At 38.0% G+C, this 26,741-nt stretch overlaps 1 protein-coding gene and 1 long non-coding RNA gene across 13 annotated transcripts in view; one reads left to right on the top strand and one right to left on the bottom strand.

Annotated features, from left to right (window-relative positions):
* Positions 1-9,125, bottom strand: part of LOC138753542 (RNA-binding protein Nova-1) — a 288,411-nt gene extending 279,286 nt beyond the window's left edge. For 3 of the 11 annotated variants that reach the window (XR_011351237.1, XM_069916688.1, XM_069916695.1), the window contains exons 1-2: positions 8,571-9,117; positions 7,219-7,362 (exon numbers count right to left, since the gene is read on the bottom strand). Coding sequence is in view for 10 of the 11 variants with exons in the window: in XM_069916688.1 (XP_069772789.1) it covers positions 7,219-7,362; positions 8,571-8,706 (280 nt within the window). In the remaining variant the exon portion in view is untranslated. Of the gene's footprint in view, positions 1-7,218; positions 7,363-7,624; positions 8,390-8,570 lie in introns of those variants that run through there. The other 8 variants (XM_069916690.1, XM_069916689.1, XM_069916691.1 and 5 more) reach the window with 5 other exon arrangements.
* LOC138753545 (uncharacterized) lies at positions 8,326-26,006 on the top strand. Of its 2 annotated transcripts, none has more exons than XR_011351241.1 (5): positions 8,326-8,447; positions 15,742-15,907; positions 21,515-21,555; positions 21,995-22,067; positions 23,155-26,006. It is a non-coding gene; the product is annotated as an uncharacterized lncRNA (long non-coding RNA). The 2 variants fall into 2 exon arrangements; XR_011351240.1 differs by lacking the exon at positions 8,326-8,447 and adding an exon at positions 8,927-10,201.
* Positions 26,007-26,741: the final 735 nt, after the last annotated feature.

Here is a 26,741-nt window from a genome sequence, read left to right on the forward strand (position 1 = left end):
AGTTTAATTGTCTGTGAGAAGATTCCAAAAGCCTCTTTGAGAACATGTCTAATTGCACAGTTTAATTTGAGGTGAAGCCTTGAAAGACAACTGTAACCTTGGAAAGAACATAGAGCTCTGGTTTGCAGAACTTGGCAGAAAGCCCAGAAAATCTTTTGAAAAGTTATGAAAACAATTGATATGGAAGCCAATTTGTGAAATATCACAGATTTAAGACAATTTCAGCCAGAGAAATCCTCCTAAAGGGACCATGCAAGATACAAATTTGTTTACAGTTCCCTGGAACCAGGAAGCCAGGAGAAGGAAGACTGCAGTGTGAAGAACCCAAGATGGAGAAGAGGTCTCAATGGGCTAAAGACCTCGAGCAAACTGCTCCTCTCAAAGAGCCATTTGGTTGTGAGTTGAGCCAACAGGTCAGACTGACAAGGCTCAACAGGAGATTGGAACCACCCACCAATGTACAAGTGCCTTCGACTAGACTAACAAGCAAGAAGATGAATCCGATTGGGCACTGAAGACCTCATTACCTGATTTAAAGGTTAGTGGAAATGAAACAGTGCAAAGCCCCTCTGGTGCTGTACTGAATGAAACGCTGAAGATAGAGACTCAATTAACAGTATCTGAAAGTTCAGATGTGAATTGTGATGATAGTATTTCCAGGGTTATGAGCATAGAAAGATCTTCAAAGGCATCTAGAGCAAGTACAGCTTTGCATGCTTCAAGCATATCAGGTATGCACGCAAAGCACAAGCAGACTTGGCTACTATTGAGACATAATGTGAATGGTTGGAGAAAAGATGATCTAGAAGCTGAAATGAAGAAAAAACAATTAAGGCAAGAAGCTGAAATGAAGATTCAGCAATAACAAAAAAGATTATTGAAGAGAGAAAAGGAAAAACTAGATCTAGAGGAATAATGTGCTATTAAGATGGCCAATGTAAAAGCATTAGCTCAAGCAAGATCTATCATTCAAACTGAAATACCCAAAGGGCTATCAACTAACGTTCCAGCAGATCAATGGGTACCGCAGCCACAAGAAATGAGTCGACTCGAGCAAGGAGCCATGGGTCATGTTGCTAGTGCTTGAATGTCAATGACCAACCCTGTGGAAAGGGCTAGTGACATTCAATCTTTTCCAAGTGCCCAATTTATGAATCTTCCCGATAGGAGAGAATTTCAACCAGGTTCAAGCATGCAAGTTAATCATATTCAACAATTGATATCTCTTTGTGTAGCTGAAGAACCAACAAGTCAAGGATCTCCACCAATGCCATCACTTACAACTCAAAGTCCTACATCTATAGCACCAGTTCAAGTTCCATATGTTCCATTCACAAGACAACCAGTTGCAAGCCATGGTGGACAAGACAACATATTATCACTTGAAGCAAAACAAGATGAAATTTCTGCTATGTTAGCGCAGCAACAAGGTTCCTATGGTTTACCTAAGGAAGAAATTCCAGTTTTTAATTGCGCTTCAATACAATATCTTACATTCATGAATTCCTTTGAATATCACATTGAACATAATACTAAAAACACCAAAGATCATCTGTATTACCTGTATACTTACGAAAAGATGAAGTTGCCAATATATGGATCCAGACCAAGGTTTTAAAAAGGGCAAAATAATTATTGCATAATCATTATGGCGATGAACATAAAATTGCAAGGGCCTAGATAGAAAAGATTCTTTCTTGGCCAGCAATAAAACCAGAGGACACAAAGGCTTTGCGAGCATATGCATTCTTTCTGAGAGGATGTTTGAATGCAATGGGAAGTAGTGTATATTTGCAAGAGCTTAATTTTCTTGCTAATTTATCGATTATTGTCAATAAATTACCTTACAAGCTGGGGAACTCATGGAGAACCAAAGTTGCAGAGCTAAAGATTCTTCCTGAAAGGGACACCACTTTTGTGGATGTTGTACTTGGCCCCATCTGAAGTTAGTGAGATGGAATGAACAATTTGGCTGGGGAACACACTGAAATTCATATCTAGGATGTATTTTGTTCTCCAAAATGCAAGATGTCAATTAGTGCAATTTTCTACGCCAATTATACCTCACACCACAGAAATTGCATAAATCAAAATCAGAAATATTTGAGATGTGTTTTAGATGTGGAATAGAAATAGGAACATTTCTTCATGCTGCATGGTCATGTGTGAAGGTGAGACCTTTCTAGCAGGATATTACTGAAAGACTAACAGGAATAACAGGAGAGGCAATCGCGGATGACCCAGAACTTTATCTTTTGGGCAACTTTATTGATATAAGTAATAAACTAACTAAATTCCACATTTCATTTGTTAAAATAGCTTTAGCTGTGGCTAAGAAATATGTTGCGATTACTTGGAAATCCAACTCCTCTACAGATAGCACGATGGAAGACAGATGAATAGTTGTATTCCTATTGAAAAAAAAACAAATACAATCTAAAGAAGAAATAAGACATATTTATAAAAATATGGCAACCATATTTGGATTATATAGTTGCCCAAATATAAAAAGGTGTTACTGTTATAAAATTTAAGTGACCTCCCCAATGAAGATTTACTTTTTTTAAAACCCAAATGTAAACCTTGATGGTGTACAGATTTATACTGTAAAGGGGAAGGAGGGAAGAAAAGTTATATACATATATATTTACACATTTTGAAAATGGAAAATGTTGATTTGTATATTTATGGGGGAAAAAATTCAAAAAAACAGTGTATGGTGAGGTTTGATGCACCCAGATGGCCAACAAAGTTAGAAGGAAGGGTCGGTTACTGTGCTGTATCTCCTAAAAGAAAAATTCTGGAGTTTGGACTCACATAGGGGCAGGACATGATTGCATCTGAAGAATGCAGGTAAAGCAAATATTTTCTTTTTAAACAAAATCCAAACTTCTTATTCCAGATTTATTTCATTACTCACTCTGGTGAAATTTAAACGTGTGACTTCTGAATACTAAATCTAATAGCTAAACCGCAACATTGCTTAATTTTTTGAATAGTAAACAGAAGAAACAATTCAAAATTCCAAATAAACTTGTGTTTGCATCATACCCTGGTAAATATGGTCATTTTGGCCCAAAACCAAATCATAATATACAAATCTTGGTCATTTTTTTTTCCTTAACTGCAGATGAGTCAGTTTTACAGATTTGCAGATTTTACCTTGTCATAATTCATTGGGTTAGTCACATGCTGACTTGAATATTCTCAATGATAAGTGGTAATTTTCAGTAATTAAGTATTCCTAACTACCTTCACAACACCATTATAATTTTCAAACATATTTTAAACTTCTTCCACTCTCCACATCATCCCATAAATGCTTGGTTCTTTATTTCTTAGTTTCAACACTCATCAATCCTTTGTTAAAAAGAAAGTAACCATTAAAGTCCAACAATATAGGTCACATGACTAGCAGCTGTCCTGTTAAGAATTGTCAGTGTGCGCAGCTGGCAACTCAGGACATGTCAACACATCGCCTCTCTAGCCTGATTGTACTGAGGTTTAACACTACCGAGGCTGCCACATCAAGAATCTTCTGCAATTCAAACACATTGGCAGCTCTTCAGGCTAAATGCCAAGTAGACAAGCAATAGTACACATTATCTGAAGAAAGTATTTGTGCAGATCAAAAATCTCAATAAACGGTTTTGTTTTTCTTCAACAAGCTACCCTTCATACCACATCCCATTAACTAAGTTCCATTAAATGTGTGGAGCTTCTTTTATTTGTTCATGTGACATTACTGCAGTAGTTCAAGGTTTTGGGAACAAGTCATCCTTACCTCTTATGCAAGATAAATTATATCAATATCGAGGACTTCATTTTCAAATTAAGCATGTGGTGTACTTTGCTTCTCTTAAACTGTACATTTTCAGCAACATAATATCTGCACACATTTTGCAATTTTACCCAGAAATAAAACTGCAGGGCATTAATTAAATAATTAAAATTTAGGAAGTTATTCAAAAAGTGAAAGTCCTGAGTCCTCAGAGTTTAGCATTGCATACAGCATGTAATTTACATGAATCAAAAAGATATAAAGTAATGAGGAATGTTGCTTTGCACAAACATGGTACAATTGCAATTTTCTGCTTCAGAAGACACCAGGAAATTAACATAGAAAGTAGCAACTTTAGTCAGAAATAATGAATCGCTATCAGATTGAAAATGCATAACTTTGGTAACTTGTAAAATAATACACAATGGAACCTAAAACTACAATGCATTAGGCATGAGATCTTTCAAAACAAAAAGAAACCCAGCAATACATTTTGACAAACAATTATTTGTCAAGGTAATAGCACATCTTGAAATTGATATTTTGTAAATAATATGGATGTCAAATGTAAAATAGAGGCAGTCAGTTGCGTTCTGATACAAATTGCTTGCTTCAGGTCATCAGCTTGTGCAGTTAAATTGTTTATTGCCTTATTATATTAAAATACATCTATCTTTAAGAATAACTTCAAGCCAAAACTACAACTTCAGCCTAGTTTTCCATAATATGTTCTGATGTTTTCCTCAAAAGGATTAATGCTTAGATAGCTTAATCAACTATGCCAACCTATTTATAATATTCTTGTTTCATTTTGGAATTTTTAAAAAAATTAAGTAAATAATAGCTGTCATCAGGATGGCATAAAATTAGTGATATGAATAATTCAAAAAATATCTATTGAAATGTAATTTGGTGGTATAGTTATTGGCAAATTCTCAAACTGCATTGCCACTCACATACTGATGTTAAGCCTTGCATAATTGTGCAATATTGAAGTGCTTTGACTAGGAACAACATGGAAAATACATATCAGTGCCCACTTGTATCATATTTAAATCATGATAAACATTTTAAATAAGACTATAAACAAAGAGAAAACATAATAATCCACACAGTTATGTTATCTACCTTGATTAATTGATGATTCTGAACAAAACCTATGTTTAAAAATACTGCTGAGAGATTATCATTGAAAATATCTTCAAAAGTTCAGAATGAAATATAAATGGAAACACTATCAATTCAGGTACCTCTCTGGAACAGCTCAGTACATGCAGGATCGGATATGAAACTTTATTACATGCTTTAATTGCCAATTAAGTGGAAAGAGAGAAATCCCAGTAACCTTTCTTATTACAGTTGTTCAATGCGTCTTTCCAATATGCAGAAATTGTGGCAAAGAGGAAGATCTAGTTATATGACAGCAAATTGAGGTCCACTCTCCTATTCAGTGGTATGCATTAAGTGGTATGATGGAGTTCTTGACAAGTCAAGAAAACAAAGATTTCATATATTATTTCACTAAGTATGACACAGCATTCAGCATGAATAATAAATCAGCATTCACACATTACCTTGGTTAAATATAAAACAGGATGGAATGCTTTGAAAGGGTTACAATTTAAAAAAATCTGAAACATTAGTCAGGTCATTATTCTTGATGAGTGATTGTCATATCATTCCTATACTAAAGATTGTTATGAAAAATATTGTGGTTAGATTTCTCCACTTTTGCCATAAACATGCATAATTTGGGAGCATATCAAAGAAGGTGCTGGTCTACAGAGGAGGATGCGTTTTGAACCTTGCAAAGTTTTATTTTCCATAACCCAGTAAATACATTTAGTTTCTTGGCACAGTGACGTGATGAAGTATTGACAAATGTTGCTTGTCTTTAAGAAGCTGGTGGAATACGAACATCCTTCACTTGGTCAGAAAACAAGGCCAGTGTCATGGAAGAATTCCCCAAGTTATAATTATAATTGAAATGCATTACAAACTTTGTTCAGCATAAAGCAAATATGAACTTTTTCATTCAAATCGTCCAAATGGTATTTACGTGAAATGATTTTATCTGGCAAGGTTAATAGAACATATTTTCTAGAAATAATGACTGGAGAACAAACAGAAAGATTTTCAGATATTTAAAAATCCGGTGAACGGTGGAACTTCACTCCAAAACAAGGAGTTGTTAATCGATGAGAGGTAAACGGCGTTTAGGAACGGCACCAACACAACTCCACGTGCTTCACGGTCAGCTTGTGACAAGCACATGTTGGCCGCCTGTGTCTCCATACATACACATATACGGGGAGTGGATTGTTCATGAAGTTTGGAAGGAGTTCAGATCATTCTGGAAGCCGGTAATCAAAGATAAACATTGTGCATAATCACAAAGCTACATTCATCTCGTTTCAGCGATGGTTTTATCTAGACTAGAAAAGAAAATTATTCTTTGCAATCCATGCATACAATCTGCATCAACTGAATGCCTTTCTACGTTGCACAAGCAAATACAATCAGACCGAAGCTCTGGTTCCAGTTGTCAAAGTCATTCTATTCAGGAGTGGGTACTTGCAACTAGACGGCAATGTCTTTTTTTTTTAAATTTGAAAAACACCATTCCACAAAACTCACAACGGTTAAAAAAAAACAATAGTTTGTGTGAATTAAATCTGATTCTCTCGCCCAATTATTGTCCCGGTTAAATGAAATGCCCCAATTGCTCGACTGCAGCGTCACACCAGCTGTCCCGGCTCGATCATGGAATTCATTCATTCCATTGGACGCAACTCTAGGCTCTAAAGCCGCTAACTTATTCGAAAGCAACAGAATTTTATTTTGTCATCAAGCCACTGGATGTTAATTTAGCTCGCTTCACGATAGCCACATTCCCAAAGCGAAATAAATGATAGAAGTAAATGGCACACTCAACACTGGGCCCTACCCTACCAAACCAAAACCTACAAGCTTTGGCAATTCCATTCATCATTATCACCAGACAAGCTCAAATTGGTTTTCGCAATTCCTTCCACGACAAAAGTTGTTTTCGGGCACAATTTACAGAATGTGCAATAGATATGATCAGATAAATATTACAGGGGCTCATTAACACGGATGACCCAGTGGTGATAATAATTTATCACCGCCTTTTTCGTCCTGTGCTTTTAACGGGGGAAGGACGATATGCATCTTGCAGCCTTTCTTGTTTAAATACAATTCGATCAAATTAGTTTCGCCACTAATGGGGGCGCAAAATTAACGTTTCAAAACTCACGCGAGAAGACAACAGCATAAATTCACTGACCACGCAGACTAAATGCAAAAACCACCTTTCTGAACAACACGCCGAAATCCCCCGTCATGTCTTTTCCGATTATTTAGGGGATCCGATGTCTCTCCCATCAATGATCACGTCTGAGCTCGCTTTCACCTACCTGGGTAGAAATCTTTGGATTTGGACAGTTTGATCGTGGCACCAGTCTCTTTTTGCAGTTGGACAATGGTTTGTCCTCCTTTCCCAATAATAGATCCGGCAGCATAGCTAGGTATAAGGACTTTTAAAAAAAATTGTCCGTCTTCTGCAAAAGGAAAACGAATAGATTATTGCAAAATCAACGATAAAAGTTACAGATTTCCCCCTAAACCTATGCCCTGGAATTCACTGCGAAACGGAGTCATCATAAATCAGCATATTTGATATGATACAGTTTAGCCCCCCCAAAAGCACATTTTTATTAAATTGGCAGCTACAGAACATTTCAAAAATAGTTACTTTATGTTAAACGTCACAAAATAAATGACATTTTGTGATGTAGAGGGAGAAAAAGTGTCTCTGCGTACCCATGTTTAGAAGGATTTTGAATAATGTATCAGAAGATGATGACAGTCCTGGTTTCCATGGTGATCGTGAATTTGCAATTGACCTATAAAACCGCGCTGTTTGCGTGTAGCGCCGTTAAATATCTCGACATACTCCACATATCACACTAAATAAATCAACGCATTGTAACCGGCGATAGCTCTTCGGCAGCTCAAATGGTTACTTATTGCTGGTTTACTTTTAGACACAAGATACGAAGCTAATTAACCACAACGAGCCTTCTCTATGTGACATGTCCCTCCCGAACTTGGTTTGGTTTCTCTATCTGATCCCCAATAGTGACATTTCACCGCCACACAGATACGAGGCAGCAGAATCCCAGATTTCTTAGCCGGTGTGATTGAGAGAACACTGATCCTTTTAAGCTCATTAATTAAAGTATCGCTCCCTTTCAAGCTTCTGTCAGCTTTCGTCGAACTACTTAGTTGTCACACAGGTAACACTGCCCGTTCCAAATCCGAGACCAGTCAACAGCGACCAAGAATCATCGCTGACATTCAGATTCTTGGGAACAAAACAGGACATCTCAACACAAATTTGCACGCCGATACTCATTCGAGCCCGCAACTCTCAAACGCACAAGGTTTTCGCGGATCAAACAGACGAGTATCCACGCAGTCCCCTTCCCTTCTTGCGCCGTTATTGAAATGCAAAAAGAAGATGGGAAGGGGACTCCGATTCAACCGCTCCCCAGCCCACAATCCGAATTATAACAGTTCTTGCCAGCTCATGGTCACAGAGCTTTGCCACTAACTCACTGAAAGGCAAGACATCAATATCAAGGTTAGGGGTTTTTTTTAAATTACAATTGTTTTAATGTGTTGCGAACAAAAACAGACGCCATTTTCCAAGGTTTTTTTTAGGGGGAGGGGGCGAAGCAGAAGGAGAATAAATGGTGATACCCACCGCCAGTGTTTGTTCTCTTGGTGTTGCCAGCTTCGGGAGGCGCTTCGAGTGGCCGCTTTCTCGAGTCGGGGGGATCCAGGTCTAGAGGAACCCCCGTGTGGGTCCCGTTCTGCTGGATGGGTGCTGCCGCCATCATGTTGTTGTGTTTGTGTGTGTGTAGGGGGGGGGGGTGGGTGGGGGGGCGGCAGAGAATACGGTGAGAAGGTAATTATAGAAGATATCTGGAAGGTTCAAGAAAGGGGGAAATGGATGAAGTGTGAGGGAGGGAGGGGAGGAGTGAGAGTCAAGGGAGGAGGGTGTGAGTGATTGAGTGAGAGGCAGAGGGCGGGTGAGTGAGGAGGAGAGGGATGTGGCAATGCAAGGGGCTCCTAGTCTAATACTAATGCCGCTCTCGGTGCCGCTTCGCTCATTGTCAGCGTTGCAGCTGCCCGCTTTCAGCGGAGGCGGAGGGAAGAGTGGGGACGAGGGGTCAGAGGTCACCCAGCTCAGGCAGCCGCAGCTCCCTTTCTCCCGGGCGCGCGCCTTCTCCTGCTCTCCTCGCGTCACAAAGGCGAACACAACCAAACTCCCCACAGTTGCCCCGGAGACATTGATTGGCAGGCGCCGCCCGGCCAATGGAGTCACAGGCCGGTGTTCCCACGCCTCCCCAATCCTTTCCAACCCTCCGCCCCCGCTCGCGCCTGGTGCGGGGTTGCCAGCGGCGTTGTGGCGCGCGTCCAAGCGCTGCCGCCGGGAGACGGCTGCCAGTGTGCACTGGGCATCAGTTCGCGATGCACGGTCTTAAAATGCCACAACAAGACGGCAACACTAAAAACCCCGAAACCTCGCAGCGACGCTTTCATCATTCACCGCTGTCTCTACCGTTGCCTTTATTGAGTTGAAAAAAAGAGGACCCCCCCCCCCCCCACGACTGGTGCTAATGTTGTGGCTCCCTGTCTCCCCTGCGCACTCAGTGCGAAGACACAGCCTGGCTGGCTTCTTCGCATCCTGGTGTTGGAGCGCGCGTCACAGGCCCTGCTTCTCAGGGGTACCGGAGCGCGTGCCTGGAATACCAGTCAGGGCGAAGCGGAGCTGCTGGAGGATCCGGGCAAAGAGGATATCCTGCAGTTCTAATTACCTTCCTCTCCTCGCTGTTTCATGCCCACCTCAATTGCAAGGAAGTTTTAATTTGCAGAAATATCTGAAACCAGCGGGCTAATAAAAGCAACCTGCTACAATGGCAAGAATGTTTTTTTTAAAAGCCAGTCCTTGCCTGGTCTAAACATCGGTTACCCTCATTTATTTGGTTATGGAACAAATCGTTCGCTGCAACAGGTAACATCAAGCAGCGAGCATATCGGAAAACAAAAAGAAACGGTCAGCAGTTAGACAATTTGATCGAATATTCCGCATAATTGAATTGAGGGCGATAAATGTTGCAATATTTACCCCCCAAAATGCTAAACGGTGATCTGGATAATGTGGGTGTATTATGACGAGTCTCGAAATACTGGTAGATTGACACAATTTTGATTAGAATGGATGGGGGGAAAAAAAGGTTTGGATTCGTAAATCGGGCGCTAAAAAGGGAGGGAATGCGGACAAACTGCAGTTTCTCCTTATACTCGAGACAACGATTTAACGAGTTCAAGGTAATGAACGCAATCTTCTATTTCCTTCCAACTCTTTTCCAATCCATTCGCAACCATTTTGCTGTCAATTTTCAGAACATCGCCCACTTTTGAGAGTTTTATCAAAAGTTGGTGAAAGCTGTGAAACTTAAATATTTTTATAAGCATAAAATGATTAAATGTACTTGATCCAAGTCAAATATTTCTACATCGAGTTCTTAAATGATTTGGAAATACTTTTAACAATACTAGATCGCAACGTTGACTGAAAAAGACGGATCGAGTTGAAGGGAAACCGTTTTCAACAGGCAAGCGCTATTTCAGCCTGAACATCTATGGTTAAATGTACCCGTTGGGTTTGAAGGAGAAATGAATCTCTAACATTCATGAAATTGGAGTTCGTCCAAAAGAAAAACTCATACAAAATCTCTTGAATCACATCGCATTTTTACAGCTGATATCTGATTGCTGGGGGTTCCCTGCAGTCTTCACAAGCAATATGAACAAGCAGATTGTTGCAACCTACGTTTCCTCTATGTAGCGGCTAAACTTAAAGCAAATGCTGGCATTTTTAGTAAACCGAAATATGTAGAAACTACAGCATGGTTTTAGAAATTCTTTTTATCTTGTAACCCAAATTGAGTTTGTCATGATATAAGAAGCCAATTTGTATTTTAGGTATCCCTATAATCTCGTGAAAATAAATCTTGTAGAAAATGTGCTGGAGGGAAAGATATCCTGTGGTATTATTGGTCGTTTTCTGTACAACCGGAGATGTTTATTGGTGCGCCGCTTACTTAGCTGAAGCGAAGGTCCAAAGGAACCCACAATTCGTGCAAACAATCCTCAGCTCAGGACTCTTCAACACGTTTGTGGCTACAGCTGTATATCAATCAGAATGTCATTTTATTCACCGCTTGCAACGTGTACAATATTAGGAAAGGTCCGATGTCAATACATCTTGTTGGAATTCGGAAATATCTATCCTGTTGAATTATATCCATTGTGGTTTCCCCATAAGGAATGCGGTGCATTTTGATACTTTTAGAATACAGACTGCCAATACATTTCAGGGACTGAGCCCTGATATTTACCCCTGGCTGCACATTTTGTTTGGTCGGACAATCTTTGTTCGTAATTCCAATTTAACGGTGATAACGTGTAAGGGGGGAACGAACCTGTTATTGGTAAATTATGCTAACGTGGCGGCGAGCCTTGATTTTTTTTCTCTCAGACTTTCAGAGTTAACAATGGCAGGATGGGTTTCCCAGCGTTCAGAAAACTCATCAGCTCAAAGGGAAGGAAGTTCCACGGATCCAGAACGCAAGAGCATTTCCAGCAATGTCCGCGGGACGGAAAGACGGATAACATTGTTTCCACCAAATCCCTGCAACCCATCCGCTCTCAGCCAACCCATCATAACCCTTCAGCTTTCTGTGATCGTCTTTCCTCTTTCAAATCACAGGGCTTTTTTTTTGGATCTGGAAAAGATAGTCCCAACTGCCATTCTCGACTAACCCACATCGTCTTAAATGTTGGCGTCCAAGAAGGATCTGGACTGTTGCATTAAGTAGATGAATTACATGTCTTCTTCCCTGATGTATTGAACTCATGCCACCAATACATTTTTGTGAGCAGGACAACTGAATCAACTACTGCAGATTGGGAATAAAAGGGTTCCATTGTCATGTCAGTTTTGCTGCTGTTCCGTGATTCAGATCCTGCCGATGGTTAGCAGAAAGACCAGACAAATGACATTTGGGACAAAGCCTAAAGAAAGATACCATGCTGAAGTGTGTGCAGGGATAAAAGGTGCTTGGGTGCATGCGCATGGAGCTTTGAGTGTGTAAGCTTTCATTTGGGAGCTTAGTTTAAAAAAAACCCACAATGCTGGGGAAATTCAGCAAGTCAAACAGTGTACTTTATATAGCAAAGATAAAGATACATAACCAATGTTTTGGGTGTGATCCCTTCATCAAGGTACGGAAAAACTGTAGGCAGGCTTTTGAACAAAGAGCATGGGCTTTGTACATTGAGGTACAGATTAACCCTTAAGGCACAACCTGAGTCTTGATCACAGGTCTGGTCATCACATTTTAGTGAAGATCCTGGAGAACAGCATAATGGGAATAGTTCCAAGGAAGTTATAGTTTAGCAACGAAGTTTGGTTGGAAAAAATGGGATTGCTCCCTTGGATCAAAGGAAATCGAGTGAAAGATGTGTGCAAAGCAATGACAAAACAATCTGTCCCCATGAGCTGACAGTGGAGGACTAGGGGGCACAGATGTAAAGCTTTGGGTGATAGATGTGAGGAAGAACTTCCAACAAATGAATGATATTTGCAAGGAACTTGGTGTTTATTAAAATAGTGGAAGTAAAAGGATTTTGGAGTTATTTGGGAGAAATTAACTTACGGGGATAGAGTGAGATTCAGGAATAAGATGAACTGGAATGCTCAACACAAAAAAAACGGACATAGACTCGATTAGCCAAATGGTGTTCTTCTCTATGTCAGATCACTTCAAAATCCAATGTGTATTCCTTCAGTGGTGGGAAAGCTGCATGACGAACAACTATTTTAATGTTTTTTCCTGCAAAGAAAAAAAAATGTCCAAATAATTATGACTAGCTAAACAAAATTTGATGGAGAAACTCAGTGGGTCGAGCAGCAGTAGTGAGAGAAAAAAGAATGGGAGATGTTCTGAGCCAAAATGCTTTAAATAATTAAAAAAAGACTGAGGAAAGTTAGTGCAGAAGCAAAGAGGACATGATGGGAGAGGTGAGACAGGGCCCCCCACGTGGGATTACTGAACCACGGCAGAGGTGGAAAATGATGGACAGAGGCAGAGGACTGGTAGTTGCCAGATAGAAAAGAGAGGGAAGATTAAAAAGAACAGCTCGTGTTTTAATTGCCCACTCCAGCCTGTATGGCTCAACTTGCCCACCTGACCCCTTTGTTTTTCTCCCACTGATGCTACTTGACCCACTGAGTTCCTCCTGCAGATTAGGTTCCAGCATTTCCTGTGTGACTCTAAAAAAGATTTCCTTTTGATTTTGGCCTGTCATCTGCACTTTGGAACCAAATATATACAGGTACCTAGTTGAAATTCCTATTTGACCAAGGTGTAGGACATTCCAATGAGAGGTGGTTGACACAATAGACACCAATGGTTAAGCCAGCAATGTTCATGATACAAGTGTACTGATGAGAAATTTAACTTTCTTTCACCACACCAATCTAAATGACATAATTTTCTGATCACCGTGAATTTTTCAGACCGTGCTCTTGTATAAATTATGCAAGAACTGCTGGAGACTGGCTTTAAACTAACTGAAGGAGTACTAGGTATTGGAACCAGGATGCAAGGGTGTGCTGAAGGTGCTGAAGGGTTCCTGACCAAGCCATTTTCACACCGCAGGAGAGTAGTGACCCTACTTTGTCCTGGTGAAATTCCGAGGAATTCAGGACCTCCCGGGCCTTTTACACCATGGTCCAAATTGGCAATTTAGGGGAGGGTCCTTCCCCCAACTGATAATGATATGTTAACTTTCATAAATCATAGTACTGAATACAAGAGTTGGGATGTTATGTTGAAGTTGTAAAAGGCATTGATGAGGCTACATTGGTGAGGCTAACTGTGTGCAGTTTTGGTCGCTGAATTACAGGAAGGATACAAACAGAATAGAGAGAGTGCAGAGAAGGTTTACAAGAATGTTGCCAGGGTTTCAGGGTTTAAGTTACAGGGAAAGGTTGAGCAGGCTGCGACTTTATTCCCTGGAGCATAGAAGACTGAGGGGTGAGAGGTATTAACAATTTATCAGGGGGATAGATAGAGTCAATGTGGATAGGCTTTTTCCATTGAGAGTGGGGGAGATTCAAACAAGAGTGCATGGATTGAGAGTAAAAGGGGAAAAGTTTAGGGGAAACATGAGGAATTTCTTCATGCAGAGAGTGGTGGGTTGTGGAATGAACTTCTGGCAGTGGTGGTAGAAGTGAGATCGATGTTAATATTCAAGGAAAAGTTGGATAGATATATGAATGGGAGAGGTATGGAGGATTATGGGCTGAATGCAGGCCAGTAGGACAAGATGGGAGAAATTGTTCAGCATAGACTAGAAGGTCCAAACTGGCCTATTTCTGTGCTGTAAATGGTTATATGGTTAAGAGTAAGTTCACTCCCCCTATCTGTCCACTCATTGCTCACTCACCCACTAGCTCCCTCCCCCCACCCCCCCCCCCCCCCACCCCCCCACCGACACTTCGGCATGTTGCGACAGCTGCACAGTGCTTCATGAATGGCCAATTTCATTTCCCATAATCCCTCGTGTAGCTGGAACCAATCTGGGAAATCCAGGTGCATGAAGGATTATAGTTAATGGAGGACAACTATTCATCCTGCATTGAGCTGCTGTCACAACATGCCGAAGTGGCCCACTGTTTCAAGAGGTAGGTATCTTTTAATTTTAATCGCCTATGTGACGCAGCATGCAAGCGCTGATGTCACGAGGCTTCCCCTGCTTGACAATTTGCCTTTTCATACCACAGGAAGAGGGTGGTCTGGGACGTGCTTAAAATTCCCAGGCCGACCTTTTTCACACCACAGGCTCACGGGAGAGTTCCTGAGAAAATTTCCTGAGAATCTTCATTTTAAACTGATGTGTGAAAATGTCTAGAGGTTTGGATCTGGAGTTCTGTTTGCCAATGGTTTGAACTGGACTCTGTGTGGCTGTGGAAGCTGCAGAACCACTGGAGGTGAATCTACAGACACTCAATAGGCACTTTCAGGTGGCCAAAATACCCCGATGTAAAGCCGCCTATTGTACTCCAATGCGCTGTTGAGTGGCCACCTGAAAGTGGAGAATCTGGCCAGGAGGAGCACTTACCTAACTCTCCTCCTGTAGGTATAATCTCTGGCTCCGAGAATCCCCCATTGCACCTGAAAGCAGCAGTGGGATTACGGCCACAGTCCACAGGAGCCTACGTTCGCTTGGACACGGCTCTCCTTCGGCTGGCACGTTCAGGTGACAGAAAGGTGTCTTCTCCGCGGCCACATGAACGTCCCAGCTGCACTCCCCCAGCCGTGTCTGCAGGCGCATTATCTGTGTCTGAGCCACCTGAAAGCAGCTAATGACTCTCAGGGGACTCTCTTTTGCTTCTCTTTCTCTGACTGTAAGAGGTGCTTCAGGCAATTTCTGCTGATAGTGAATCTGTCTGCCTTACAGCAGGCAAAAGGCAGTTTCATGTAATATGACATTGTTTTATTACAATGACAATAAAGTGAATCTTGAAAGATCTCAAACATTGTTCAAGCAGATGAAATGAGCGAAAAGTCATATTGTCTTGGTCTTCTGGTAAAGGATCTGCCAACAAGTTTATAAGTACATATATACCTGTATCAAAGTATTTACTTTGGAGACATGACTTATGATTTCAACATTTATTTTCTCAGAAATGTGCTCAGTGTTCCCTGGTGTAATTGTTCTTATTGCCACTGTATTTTTAATGTATTTTCTTTCTCTTTATTTTCTGTCATTTCTATTTTTATTGCTTTCTCCATCAGAAACGTCTGTAGCTGAGAATGAAAATCAGATGGTGGATACTTTCCTTCTATTTGTCTTGCCTTCAAAGTTTGCCAAGAGACAGTAATGAGTAATGAGAGTTTATTATCATGTACAGAAGTACAATGTACATATACACCAACATTTTAACTTACTGCAGTCAAACAGGTACGTAATTTGCACCAACTAAAATAGTATTCATTACATTACGTTACCACAATATGCTGAGAAAGGAAGAAATGAGACAATAAAAATAAAAGGATAGATAAATATTCACACTTGCAGATAGATCTTTTGACCACCTGGGACAAGCTTCTGGTTAGGACTTGGTTAGTACTGGGAGGTTCAAGAGCATGATATAAATTGTTCTTGATGGAGGCTCAAGATGGAGTTTAAGATCTTGAGCCTAGAGGTTCACCAAGTAGAGCTGAGCGGAAATCCAAAAAGCATGAATTGGTGGGATACTGCAGGCCCTGATTCCTGGTAGTCAGAACTACCAGGAATTATCAGATACCAATAATTATTTCCTGACTTCACAAGATATACTAATTGTGTTTTAACATATAGGCTCAGGACTCATCTTTTCCCCATAATCTCAAAGGCCACTCCCTCTATGGTCATAGGCTTTGAAATGCAAGAATGAATTTTTCTGATTGCTTCTTGGCATTCACTTTCACAGCCCTCTTTGTGTATACAGTATTACCTTCTATTATGGACATCCTTTCTTCTGCAGAAGCTGTGATTGTAGTAAATACACAAAAGTGCTGGAGAAACTCAGCAGGTTCCACAGCATTCACAGGAGGCAAAGAGATATATCCAAAGTTTTGGGCCTGAGCCCTTTGTCAAGGTACCTACAAAGGTGCTGAGCTAAATCAGCAAACATCCTCCTAATTTTAGGAAAATATTTTAATTTCAAATAGAAAAGCTTCACAATCGAAAGTCTGTAAGCACTGTACAACATTTCCCCTGACTGCAGCAATTATGACTGCTTTCAACATAAACAAACAATAGACCCTTGTATTCAATATAAAGGACATGAAGATCTTTCGTACCAATGATACATTCCATTTATTAATTTGTTGGAAACAATGGAATTATTATTGGAGCAAAGAAGATTGAGGGGAGATGTGATAGACATATACAAGCTTATGATGGGTTCAGAAGGGATAAATAATGAGAAACTATTCCAAATACCAAGCATCAAAGGGCAAAGAACGAAGACAATGGGCAAAAGATGTATGAGGATCTTGAGGTCAAACATGATTAACAGCTGCCAGTAAAGATTTGAAACCTATTGTTTGTCACTGTGCAGCCAATCAGGAGACTTAAAGAAAAATAATTTGCTGCAGAAATTTATTCAGCCAGAGGATGAAACATCTGGAGTTTGTTGTCGCAGACAGGTGTGGAGGCCAAGTCATTGAGTATATTGATAGGCTTTTGATCAGTAAGGGCATCAAAGGTTGTATGGAGAAAGTAGGAGAATAGAGGAAAAATATATCAGCCACAATTCAAACAGCAGAGCAGACACAATGTCTAATTCTGATCCTACTTCTAAGTTTTATGGTCTTATGGATTACAAGAAAAAGTGGAGAAATGGGATCTGTCAAGAGCCTACATAAACTGTTTGAAGTGCATGGCTTCCCTCTGTGTGCAAGTATTCCATGATTCCATTTTTCTTGATGATATCATTGTGAACTTTAAACAAGGAAAATCAACGATTCCTTTGGTATCACAAGAATACTGCCTTGTGTAAGTACTGAGAGATAAGCATGCATTTCACAACCATTTACGTAGGAATATTCCTTTGTGGGTTAGGATGAAGTCTTGCAGTAATTTTTCAAGTTCCAAAAAATATTAATAATTAATGACTGGAGATCTATGTGATAGATTTGTGTTCCTCCTTAATTGATGCAATGGTTGATCGTTTTTAGCCAGCCAGATATAAATACAATTCTGAAAGTCTAAGAATGTACATAATTTTAAGCATCTTCTCTTTAATGGCTCCATGTTTTTGTTCACCAGCAGTGTTCTTGCGTGAGAAAGAAAAGTACAACTTTTTTGTATGAACTATAGACCAAGGTCAAACATCAATAAATAAACTGCAGGTGGTGGAAATCTGAAATAAAACCAGAGAAAGCTCAAAATACTTAATAGGTTGAAGAGCATCAACGGAAAGAGAAATAGAGTTAATTTTTCAGATTGAAGAGGGTTTGTATATTGAGTTTAGAGAACTGCTTTGTGCCCAGAGAAAGACAGTGTGCTTACCCTTAGCCTCAAGCTTACCCTCAAGCTTACCCTTAGCCTCACTATAAAAATGCAAGATGCCATACGCAGATAGAGCTGAGTGGGAAAGGGAAGGAAAATTGAAGTGCCAGGTAAAAGGAAGCTCTAGTTCACCCTGCAGACTGAATGCAGGTGCTCCAAAAGCAATCACCCAATCTGCATTTTATTCTTGTGAAATGTATGGCAAAACACTCTCACTCTCTCTCTAAACAATTTAAATTGATTGATTGCTGGTATTAAGCAACCAAAATCATTTGAAACACAAAACATCAGGGAATGCAGCACTTCGTCATGACTGCACTGAAATACCCAGCTTAGATGGCGTATTTGGAGAATAGCTTGAAAGATATCGTCAACACTGAGAATTCTATCCTTGAGTCGAGGATGACTCCAAATTACATTTCAACTTCTTATTCGCCTCTTAAATTCACATATGAAGTATCAAACTATCTCAATAAATTTCCCCTTCTAGATTTTGTGACAGCTAATTATGTACAAAACTACAGGTGGATTTCATACTTCATTGAAAAATATAACTTGGAAATTTTCATTATATTTAAAATGTCTCATGAATATTTAAGTTAGTCAATATTTTTTATGATTAGGCATTCAATGCCAAATGAAAGTTTTTGATAAGGATTAATTCTCAGCAGATCCCACAGTTAGGTATGTTCTGGTACACTGTCAGATATATTTGGAGCCCTGGACCCTAATGAATTTATATGTGCCCAACAGAGACAATTATAAATTTATAATAGATAATTTTTAAAAATTGGCTGATGGTCATGGAAACATACTGGTGGGCGGAGACTTTAATTTCTGTCTGGATCTGGTTCGAGATAGATCAGGAAGGAAATATACCAGGACAAAGGCAGCTAAAGCTACCTTTGGGTTAATGGAGGAGCCGCACTGAATGGATGTCTGGTGAAGGCTTCACACTAGAGAGAGGGAATATTCCTTCTATTCAAGACAACATGACTCCTACTCAAGGATAGATTTGGTTTCAGCCCATTTACTGGGTAGGATGAAGGAAATTGAATATAACACAAGAATCTTATGAGACAACTTACCTCTTGTATTGTATATGCCAGAGAAGAAGGAGACGGTCTATAGATGATCCCCTAATATATTGCTGTTAAAGTGGCCAGATTTTTGTAACTTTATTCAGACCCAAATAGCTGCATTCTGTGAGACCAACTGTAATTGCACTGTGGATAAACTTCTATGGGACACGTTAAAAGCATATTTGAAAGATCAAATAATTAGCTATGTCTCTAGGTTTAAAAAAAGAGTACACAAGGGAGGTGGAAGAATTTGAAAAGGAGATTACAGTTTTGGAAAAGGAGTTTCAACAAACGGGCTCTGAGGATAAACATAGATGGTTAATTAAAGAAAAGCTGAAGTATGACACAATATATACATATAAAATGGTAAAAATGATAACAAGATCTAAACAAAAATACTATGAACTAGGGGAATGTGCCCATAAGGTCCTCTCCTGGCAGTTGAAGACAGAAGAAGCCTCCAGAACAATAAATGCGATTCAGCTAGACTTGGACAGGATCTCTTACAAACCAGAGGATGTAAATGAACCTTTTAAGCAATTTTATGTTAATTTATATAAATCTCAACCAGTGGGGTATTTGAATAAAATTGAGAGTTTCCTGTCACAATTGGATCTCCCTAATATGAATTTAGGAGGGGTTAAAGGCTCACTTTATTCTAATTGAGATAGGGGAAACATTGGCATCTTTGCAAATTAATAAATCACTGGGAGTGGATGGATTCCCACTGTAACTTTTTTGAAGAATTTAAAGATTTATGAATACCACTCTTTATGGAAGTATTAGATCTGGCAGTGGTGACCCACACTCTCTGGAGTCCTTTTTGACTGTAGTTATTACGATGATTCCCAAAAGAAAATAGGGATCTGTCATTTTATAGGCCCATATCACTTTTGTATATGGTCTATAAGATTATTGCCAAAGCCTTGGCAAATAGATTGGTAACTTATTTAAATAATAAATAAATAAATGCTGAGCAAACTGGTTTTGCACAGGGGAGACAATTGGTGGACAATGTATACATCTGGTGCAAACAAAAGATGACTTGAGTGTTGCCATGGCTCTAGATGCAGGGAAAGCCTTTGACAGACTGGAATGGGACTTTTTATTTAAAATGCTAGAAAAATTTGGACTGGGACAAACATTTATTAATAAGTTTAGAGCTCTATATTCTGTCTAATTAATAATTAATGATCTAAGTAATAATTAATTATCAGCATCCCCACTGTCCAGATCCAGCAGACAAGATTGTCCATTATCTCCATCTCTTTTCCTTCTGGCTATAGAACTGTTAGATCCAGACATAAAGGGTTTCAGGATCAAACAGGAAGAACATAAAATCAATTTATTTGCTGATGATGTTCTGATATTTCTGACAGAACCAGTTAACTCATTCCAAAAATTGCAGTCTAAATAGGAAGATTTTGGGATTATCTCAGGTTATAAAGCAATTGGGACAAAAGCAAAGTTATGCCACTTATGGTGGGAATTCTGAACAAATCAAGAGAAATTTTCAATTTAAGTGGCCACTCAATGGGATTAAATATTTAGGTATCAATGTAGACAACAACCTGCAGAACGTATACAAGTTGAATTATCTTCTCTTGCTTCAGAAAATTAAGGATGATCTTAATAAATGGGTGATTCACCCAATAACTTTGTTTGGATGGGTCAACTGTATTAAAATGAATGTGCTGCCTAGAGTACACTATTTTTATCAAAGTTTGCCTTTTTCTACATCTCAAAGATTTTTTTCAAAACCTTAATAAATGCATCACTAAGTTTCTGTGGAAAGATAAACCTTCCAGAGTCTCTGTTGATAAATTAACTTGGAATTATGAATTGGGATGATTAATGCTCCCAAATTTTAAAAAATATTCTTGAGCAGCACAATTGAAGATTGTCACCTCCATCTTTGATGGAGGAGAAAAGTCTTCATGAGTAAAATAGGAGTAGCATAAGGTGGGTGAGAGGAGAGCAGAAAACCTTACATATAAATGGAATTCTAAATTATTATCTGGCCTAAAAGAATCCCCCTATTAAAGCATATAATTACAATATGGAATAAAATTAATGGTCAAAATTGGGGCAAATGGGGGTGGGGCTCTTTCACCTAAAATATCCCTTGCTCAAAATATGTTAATTCCATTAATGATTGATAATAAAATCCTGGACACTTGGTCTCAGAGAGGGGTCAAAGGTATTGAGTATTGTTATGAGCAGGGTCAAATTTATGACATTTGAGCAAATTAGGAATAAATATGGAGTTTTAAATATATATTTTCTTCTGCTATCTTCAGTTTAGATCTTATTTAATTGACAAATTAGGTCCTGCACTAACTTTACTGCAGCTTAGCGAAATAGAGACTCTGGTTCAAAAGGGGAGCACAAAATAAAAAGTATTTCAAAAATGTATTCTTTACTTCAGGCAGGAACCCCTCAACAAGGATTTGATAAATCAAGTCAAAGGTAGGAATCAGATTTGGGTGTAGAAATTGATCCATTTTGCTGGCCCAACTTATGTCAGAACAGCATGATTAACATGATTAATGTAAGGTATCAGCTGGTGCAATATAATTTCTTATATCATCTATACCTTACTCCACAAAAATTATATAAATTCAAATTGGAAATATCAGACCAATGTTTTCGATGTGGTCAAGAAATTGGTACTTTCTTGCATTCAATTTGGTCATGCCCTAAAGTGAGGCCTTTCTGGGAAGATTTTAGTAATCTCCTTTGAAAAAAAATTACTAGAATTCAATACCCCCAGCTCCTGAATTATTTTTATTGGGGAATTTGGAAGATTAAAATGAGGCTGTTGAAATTTCAGTTAAAATTTGTTAACTCACTTTAGCAGTGGCCAGGAAATGCAATGCTATTACTTGGAAATCTGATTCCCAACTAGGTTTAGCCCACTGGAAGATAGAAATGCATAACTGGGTTCCCATGGAGAAGATCACCTCTAAACTCAGAAACAGGTATGATGTATTTTTAAGAATATGGAATTCATACCTAAGGTACATTGGGGAAAATCTTTAACAATTCCTCCTTCCTGTCTCTCCCCCCCACAACCACACCATCCCCCCCACCCCATGCTTGCAGTGCTGAAGACCCTAGATAAGTCAGGAATATTGTCCCTTGATGGGAGTGGGGTTTATCCTAGGTGAAGCCAATCTTTTCTTTTTCTCATTCTTTCTCTTTTCTTACTTTTTCTTCTTGTCTTGTGTGGGGGGGGGGTGTTCCTCTTGTTTTGTTTTTCTTTCTCTCTATTATCTTTTTATTATATTTTCCTCCCTTTGGTTCAACATGGACATTGAATTTGCATTTTTGTAGATAATTGTAATTTTTCTTTCTTTATAATAATTGAATCACATGTTGACTCTTTTCTTCTTTTTCCCCACTTTCTTTTATATCGACCTGCAGATTGATATTTGCATTATTTTGTTAATATTATGGATATTGATGTTTTTCATTTTGATTATTCTTTGCATGTTTATTGAAATTAGTCAAAAAAATATTTTTAAAAATGATTAATCCTCGGTAAAGATTTTAATTCCATCCCTACCACCCTCCACCCTACACACTCCCCCCATCCCCCCATCCAGCACCTTGCATAGAATTCATGTTAGTCTTTCAGTTGAATTTAAGTTTTGGCTTTTGTCAAAATGTCTTTGCATTACTTTTTATATGATTTATATAATCAGATAACCATAATCATAATTTCTTCAAAACCTATTGCACTGTGGCTTCTTTATGACTTCAGGGTATCCATTTATGATTTTGTGTATAAATATTTGCAGACACAAAACCTAATTGCTGAATGACATTGAAGGAGAGTTTTCATACCACAAATCATAGGTTAATTATTTTTTGACATATTATTATAATCTATCATACTGATAACAATTTTTTGCTGTGGCCTTTGACCCAATAGACAAGTTCTTTAGCATCAAGCCACGCTAGTTTTTTTAGAAGTAGTGGAACAACTGGACTTCCTTTAATGCTACTATTAAATTAAACTATGAATTTGATTATGGTTTTAAGAATTGAAATCTCTTTCCATAGATGCTAAAATGTTTCCGCACCGGGTTGGGAGAAGACTTGATTGCTAATGATGTAGCATAAAGTGAGATCTGATAATGCTTTGGAATAAGAAACACAAAAGTCAAGACACAAGAAGATGCAAGTCTGTAAAATACTGTAAATGCTGGAATTGAAATAAAGAAGATGTGAAAAAAGAAACTTGAAATGCTGATAGATCAAAGACTGTTCCTTAGCAACCAAAAGATAGGGAAATCTTTTTATGTATAGCAGGAGGCTGCAGAAACATAATGTCCTCAAAGCTCACGATACTACTATTGTAATTTTTTTAAAATGAGATTTTAAAATCTCACCCATCTCCTGTGGCTCTACACAAACACAATCTTAGGATCTCCAATGTTACCAATTCTCTGCCTAGCTACCCTCATACTCTTAAATGACCTGCAGAATCTCTTGGGTTTCTCCTTTATCCTGCCTGCTAATTCCATCTCATGCCCTGTTTTTGCCATCCTGATTTCCTTCTTATGGATATTTGATATGGGTTTGCCAGATATTGCATCTTTTATGGAAATGTAGACTATGAGATAAATATCGGACTGGATAAATATTGGATTAAAAGATAATTCCCCTGTTCTTCAAAAGTGGGTTAGAAGATTTTCACAATTGTTTAGAGGCTGGAATCCATGTAAATTAGAGTTTAATCTCTCTGGATTGTCTCAATGGATAGAGGTGATTCCTAAGTGGGTTCATTCAAGATGCATTTGACAACCTCAACATAGAAAATTATCACTCTCACATGTTTTTTGCCCATTGATCAAATTAGTAATGTTGCATCATATCTGGAGGGGATTAAGATGATAGATATTGCTTGACCATGAGTGCAGTGAAGAATGGAAATTTTTCTGCTAAAGAGAGCCATGGAGATTCAGTTGCTGAGTACATTCCCGATAATTTGGATATTATGGGAATCAACAGATAAAGGAAAGTCATACATACGATGAAAGATCATTCATGATCTTACTGGATAGAGAGCAAACATGAAGGTCTAAATGGCCCACTGTTGCTTCTATTTCTTATATTGTTGTGTTTGCTGATTAAGATTTTGGTTTGTAGTAAACTCAGTAGTCTGAAACCAATAATATGAAAAGTATTGTGAGGAAAAAAATGTGTGCAGAATAGATGTCAGGACTGTATCCTTGAGCATAATCATGGATAGATTCTTTGAGTGGAATAATTTATGACAGAATGAATAATGTTATTTAATGCTTCCATATCTCCAAAAGATCCATTAATTCACTAGTGACAAAATATTTTGATATACCAAAGGCTATCACAATCCAACAGAGGCTGAAAAATTATATTTCTAATGGCATCAACTATATTCCTGATTATACCGTAGCTTATATTAGAATATTAAGTAGGTTTGTATTTTTCAATTCATATTTTGAAAAGCATTATAGATGTAATGATATCTTCCCATATTTAAATTTCATAACAATATACCTGAGGTGTCTAAACACATAAATTCCTTGATTTGTTACTTAAGCAGAGATACAAGAACTTTAGCCCTGGCTTTCTTATAAAGAATCTATTTTAACAACTAGTGCCTCTTCCTAAAACTCTTGTCTTTTCTTTAGACTTTGCACACCCTGCCATCACTCAATTTCTGTCATCTATTTATCCTTGAAGAAGTTGCTCATTCATAATCATTGCATCTATATAAGAAGACACAGTCTTAGAAATCGATGCATATAAAAATAAAAATCCATAATCTATTCATTTGCTGTGCTTGGTGAAATTACAGCAAAGTTAAATAAACTTGGTAAGATTATTAGATTAATTTGAAACCCCATGTATATTGGTCTGCGTGATCTTTGAAAAATTGGGGATTTTATACTCATTTATTTCTCCTTCATTTATTTGTGAGTTTCCTAACTGCAATAAGGTATAAATGAATACATTTTAAATGTACGTGTTATGCCATTGATTTTTGAAATCAGATTATAAAATTTCTTTGCAGGAAATAACTCAGTCCATGGCTCAATAATTCATTCAAGGACGTTTTGGTTTGTGGAAAAATTTAAGCACAGGAAAAAATATTGCCAGATCTCTACATCTTGTATTGTGATATAGTTTTATTAGATTCCTGAGTGTTTTTGTGAAATTTTTTGGAGGTGCTTATATATAGTCAGGAAAAGTGGAAATTGTAGTTTAGTTTCCAAACATTTTAATATTGCTTGTATTAGTCACATGTTTGAGTACTTTGGAAAACATGAAATTTAAAACAGTCATTAAAGGTAAATCAGAACCTACACAATGCTGCTTGAAAGTGATTGGTGCATGTTTATATGCATCCTTTTATCATGTAGTATGAAGGCCCGTGTCCTGAATCATTTTAGGAAAACTGAAACATTCAAAGTCTGGGTGCAACCTTTACATTCGGATGATAGCTAATCCTTCTAAATATTTTGATGCCTCTCAAGGAACCAAAGGAGTTCTTCCTTTAAAAATCACTTTTTATGAATTGCCCAAACAGGAAAGAAACAAATTAAATTAATTCTGTGAAATATGTCTGTGATTGGAAATACTACCTCCATGTACTACTGATATGGAATGTGAAACGAGGTACAAGTTCCAATATGTTATGCATATGTTACATTATATGGAAAAATAAAATTTTGTTCTAACATACAGCCATCAAAGTAGGGTGGCCATTCCAAAGGAGGACATGGTCATAGGTTACCATATATTACCATTAAAATTAAGCAGAATTTCAAAATAACAAATGCAAACACACTGTATGTGTATGTGTGTGTGTGTGTGTGTGTGTAGATATATAGATATACATTATAGATATATGGTAATTTATGGTAACCTATGACCATGTCCTCCTTTGGAATAAGTAATTAGAAACTAGGAGAACATTACACTGTGACTATCATTAAAACATCAATTCCAGTATCTTCACATGTTTTTTGATTTTTTAAACATTATTATTGAGTTTAACATATAAACTTATATACAATATTTTTTTTCTCTTTCTTTTTTTTCTATTATTTATTTTTTTCTTTCTTTTGTTTTTAATATTTTTTTATTGTTTTGGAAGAGAGAAATATTACATGTTGCATAGTGAACATACAATAATTACACAGCCTAATTCAATTGAATACAGAATATGAATCATAAGTAATTTATTCATTGTTTTGTATATAATGTTCAAATGCAATAAAAATGATCTTAGGAAAACTTCAGCTCATATTCTATTATTAGAATGTATTCATGATGAATTGTCTTATCAAAGTGATCTCTTCTATTTAAAAGAGAAAATAAAGAATAAAAAAGTAAAAGAGAAAAATAAAAATGAAAATAAAAAGGAATCCCCCATTCTAATCCTACCCCTCCCACTAAACATGGACACTAAGAAATAATAAGTAAAGAATCGAGTTTCAGCTCCCAGACAATGAATAGGGAACCCCCAGAGCACTCATGCCTATGTAATCAAATTAATAGTCCATAAATGGGCCCCATAGCCTCTAAAATTCAATTGTAATCTTTTTAATGTTATATCTAATTTTCTCCAACCTCAAGCTATCTTTCCACATAATCAAAAT

The sequence above is a fragment of the Narcine bancroftii genome, chromosome 2 (assembly GCF_036971445.1).
Source record: "Narcine bancroftii isolate sNarBan1 chromosome 2, sNarBan1.hap1, whole genome shotgun sequence".
NCBI lineage: Eukaryota > Metazoa > Chordata > Chondrichthyes > Torpediniformes > Narcinidae > Narcine > Narcine bancroftii.